The 4,597-nt window shown below is 34.8% G+C and overlaps 1 protein-coding gene across 1 annotated transcript; it reads left to right on the top strand.

Annotated features, from left to right (window-relative positions):
* The first annotated feature begins 448 nt into the window (after positions 1 to 448).
* Positions 449 to 4,344, top strand: foxl3 (forkhead box L3). The gene is given in 4 exon segments (XM_048170941.1): positions 449 to 1,979; positions 2,724 to 2,892; positions 3,185 to 3,586; positions 3,588 to 4,344. Coding segments are annotated over 4 exon segments (693 nt in total). The 5' UTR covers positions 449 to 1,872; the 3' UTR covers positions 3,603 to 4,344.
* The last annotated feature ends 253 nt before the right edge of the window (positions 4,345 to 4,597 follow it).

Raw genomic sequence — 4,597 nt, 5'->3', positions numbered from 1 at the left:
ATCTAAATGGTCCTCTCATGTGTAGCTTTGGAAAGTCTGATTCATTCCAGTGAATCACTTCGTTCGGAGTCCCATATGGCATTTCTTTTTCCTTTTTGTAGTGGACTATTTAGTTCATCATGTCTAATTAAATATCCCAGTTAAATATTTGAGCAGTATTCTAGTTTTTTTATAGGCTATAATTTATATTTATCTTGTTTAGGCTGTTTCAAAATATAGGCCTAATAGGCTAAACAAAAAACACAGAAAGTTTTTTCAGCATTATTTCTGTCTAACAAACATTCAAATTGATATAATACAGAACAATATAGGCTACTTGGATAACATTTTATATTTTAGATATAAACTGATGTTTACAGTATAGAAATCAAAATTGAGTAGGCCTAAATCTTTTTGAAATTATAGACGCTTCAAATAAAGATTGTATCAATTGGTGGCCACAAGTGACTAATAAAAAATATTATTTTTTTATTTAATCATTTATTCAAGAGATTCCTTCAAAAATGCTCATTTGTCCAGAAATGAAACTGAACTTTATGAGTGAATCATTTAATCATCTATTTAAACATATTTTTCAATAATTAATTAAAATTGTAGCTATATTTTTTAATTATAATTTTGTCAGAACCATTATCTTGTTTAGTATATATATTTGACAAAAAATAGAGGTCCACTCTATTTCACCAAGGTCCACCCACTTTAAGATTTCTGGCCTCGCCATACCTATAACATTTGGTACAAACAAAATATAGAGAAATTCATTCATTTTTGCCCCCCACATTTTAAATATCTGGGGCAGTTTTGCCTCGAGCCCTGGCTAATGTCTGACCCTGATGCACAGTGTTTTTGTGCTGGTGCAGTAATGGTCTTCTGTGAGTCTGGTCTGGGGGGACAGGGACCACTAATCGGACTGCAGTAATCAGAGCGGCCGCAGACGGTCCAGCAGAGGAAACGGCGTCATGGGAACGGACCGGGATTCCGCAGGGAACGTTATCAGATCGCACTCTCTGTGCACTCAGAGTCAGACAGGAAACGCCACATGAGCGCAAATATCTGTGTGATCATTACTCGCGTTTGTTAACTTCATTTAAAACGAAATAACGCAAAACAACTGGACGTTAATCCTTGATTGTTTAATTCTCACCTGCTAAAATGTCAAATCAAGGCCAAATTTCGACGAAGCGTAGAGACTATAACTAAAAAAAGAACGATTTTTGTCCACAATGTCCGAGCTGTGTCCAAACAAGGCAGCGAGATCGATCTCAGGCCACACACAGACATCTCGCGCCGCGGGCTGTTTGCTCGTGTTTCTCAGTCCCTCACATGCCACTTAATGTTCTTTTGAACACACATCCCCTTTTTAGTCACGGAAACACAATTTATGGCTATTATGTCGCATTATAGATTGCATCTACAGAAGCCAAGAGTTGTTGCCGAGAGATATGTGATTCAAGGGGCCACAACTTTTGAGAGGAACACAAACAACCTGAAAGAGTTAAGACTAAAGACACGACAAACATGTTTGTTAATGTTTCATTCGTCATTCAATTATAGTTAAGAGGGTCAGACTATAAAAAGAAACACGACAAAACAAAACAAAACAAAACATCGAATCCCGAGTAGGACTGGACCACCCAGAATCAAAGAGTGAATGAGTGACTAGAGTTTGTTGATCACGCCCCGGGTTCAGACGTTTACAGTAGTTCCAGTCATGTACGCCCATTACATGAGCATCTGAGCAGCAGCCGGTCACTTCCACAACACACACACTCACACACACTTCTCATGAGAGCTGCTTCATTTGTCTTGGCCAGCTAGAGCCTTTTTTTATCATTATAAATCACCAAGGCTTGCCACCCTGGACGTCTTAGGATGTTTGACAGCTCGCAATATCCTTATAACTGTTTTAACTATGATGGAGAAGGATATCCCTCTTGTGGCACAGATGAAGAGAAGAAAGTGTGTCGTCCGGCTTACAGGTATTTCAGTATTATTATTTATTACTTTTTAATTATATTATAGGATATACAAATAATTTATTTAAGCACTTTTACAATTAATTTCTAAATTAAATTAAATACTTTGTTGTAAAAGTTGTCGATTTTTAATATTTTGTTAAAATATTTTAAAAATATTGTAAAATATATTTTAAAATACTTTGTTTTGTCTTGTATTGTTTTTTATTATTTTATATATATAAATAAAAAAAAAAAAACCTAATAAGAAAAAGTGTTGAGCATAATAGGCCTATGTATAAGTAATTAATGAAAGTTTATTATATTATATTATATTATATTATTTATATTATATTATATTATATTATATTATATTATATTATATTATATTATATTAATAATATCAAATCATTTTAAAGATATAATTTATCATATAGGCTGTATACTATGTAAAATAACAACAATATGTATTATGTAATAATAATTGACTGTACTTATTAAGGATATTATGACAATAAGTTTTATGCTGTCTTGATCAGTGAAGACTTGCAAATATTGTAAGCTTTTGCAATGTTAGCTAGATTAAAACGTGTTTCAGAACATTTAAAGCATATTATTTTCTTATTAATTATTTATGTGTGTAGGTGTGTGTGTGAATGAAATGAAATCTCTAATTCCCTTAAATTAGGGGATACAAGCCTCTTTGAAGGACAAATTTTCTCGGACTCTTTCTCTGACATGCGTTTTCTGTCTCTCTCTCTCTATTAGTTACATTGCGCTAATAGCGATGGCTATACAGCAGAGCCCAGAGAACAAAGTTACCCTATCTGGAATCTACGAGTTCATCATGAAGAGATTTCCTTATTACAGATCCAACCAGAGGGCTTGGCAAAACTCAATTCGTCATAACCTCTCTCTAAACAGCTGCTTCATAAAGGTATTACGGAGGCTGGATGTGTGTGCTAAAACCTAAACGCAAAGTACCTAGATTAAAAAAAATAATAATAAGTGGATGAACAATTTTCATTATATAAATATAACCAGATTGTTTTGTTATGCTGCGCAACCAGGCATGACTGGAAGTTCTGAAATCTGTGCTCAGTTGCAACAAACGTTTTAAGAAAAAGTAAAGAAAACCCACAGTTATAATTGCAAGGGCATTATTACTAATGGTTTTCTTAACTTTAGGGGTTTGCTGTAACTGGCTGCTGATTACATGTTTTCCTCAGGTGCCCCGTACGGAAGGTAACGAGAAAGGAAAAGGTAATTACTGGACGTTCGCCACAGGCTGCGAGTCCATGCTGGACCTCTTTGAAAATGGCAACTTTCGTCGCCGCCGCCGCAGACGCAACTTAAAAATGGGCCTGAAGGAGCCAGCCGAACCCTTTGTTGCCATGGACACTCATCAGGGCGTTGCAGTAAGATCCTCGGATTCAGATTCTTTCTGCCCTGTGAACACTAGTCACAGACCGGCCCAAAACAACCCACCCCTCAGTAAACCTGAGCCCGAGATCAAATTCAGCATTGACTATATTCTGTCCACGCCGGACCCTCTGCCAGGGTTCAGAGCCCCTAACAGTGTAGCTGGAGCTGTGATCCACCACCTGGAGCCACAACATCTCAATCTACGACTTCTGGACCATGTAACCTAAACTATAGAACAAATTCAGTAAATACCTGAAAAAGACAAATTAAGCTTCAATAGTGTGCAAAAAGTCCTTCCCATAATGCAAATTGGCTTGTCAGTAGGCACATGCAGTTTATTGTGTGCTAGTGCTCTTGTCAGTAAGTCTGCTGTCACTCATGTTAGCAAAGCTGTTAAATAAGAATACACAAAGTGACTTATGAGTAGGCCTATAGAATTATTTAATGATTAATAATAAGAGTTTAAGAATATACATTTCAGTATAATGCTCACTTTGAAAAGGTCACTTCGTCATGAATTTTTGAAGGCATAGACTCTGATTAAATCAGTCAATTAGACGGTAACACTTTATTTTACAGTTACACATGTTACATGTAGTTACTATAGTAATAACTAGAAATTATGCATAATTACATGCAATTAACCTTAAACCAAACCCCAATCCTAACCCTATAGTACGTGTATGTAGTTAATTATTATTACTCAGTACGTAAGTGCATAAATACACCATGTAACAAGGATGCTTTAAAATAAAATGTAACCAATTAGACTTTTAATGTCAAACATAGGTAACACTTTACAATATGGTTCCATTTGTTAACATTAGTGAACATGGAATAACAATAGAAAATACTTTTAAAGCATTTATTAATCTTAGTTAATGTTTTTAACATTTACTAATGTATTATTGGTTACACTTTTTTTTTTTAAGGTGTCCTTGTTACAGTGTAATTGTACATTTAAGTACTGAGTAATGTTAATTAACTACATGTACTTACTGTAGGGTTAGGATTAGGGTTTGGTTTAGAATTCATTGCATGTAGTTATGCCTAATTTATAGTTACATGTAACACATGTAACAAGGTCGCTGTAAAATAAAGTGTGGTAAAACTATTTTAGTGTCGTTACATGTTACATAACTTACTGTATAGTAATAACAGTAAATTATACATAATTACATGCAACTAACCCTAAACCAAACCCTCTTAACCCTAAC

The sequence above is a fragment of the Megalobrama amblycephala genome, linkage group LG20 (genome assembly GCF_018812025.1).
Source record: "Megalobrama amblycephala isolate DHTTF-2021 linkage group LG20, ASM1881202v1, whole genome shotgun sequence".
Classification (NCBI taxonomy): domain Eukaryota; kingdom Metazoa; phylum Chordata; class Actinopteri; order Cypriniformes; family Xenocyprididae; genus Megalobrama; species Megalobrama amblycephala.
The sequence above is the reverse complement of the archived record's forward strand: the minus strand, read 5'-3'. Positions and strand labels throughout refer to the sequence as shown.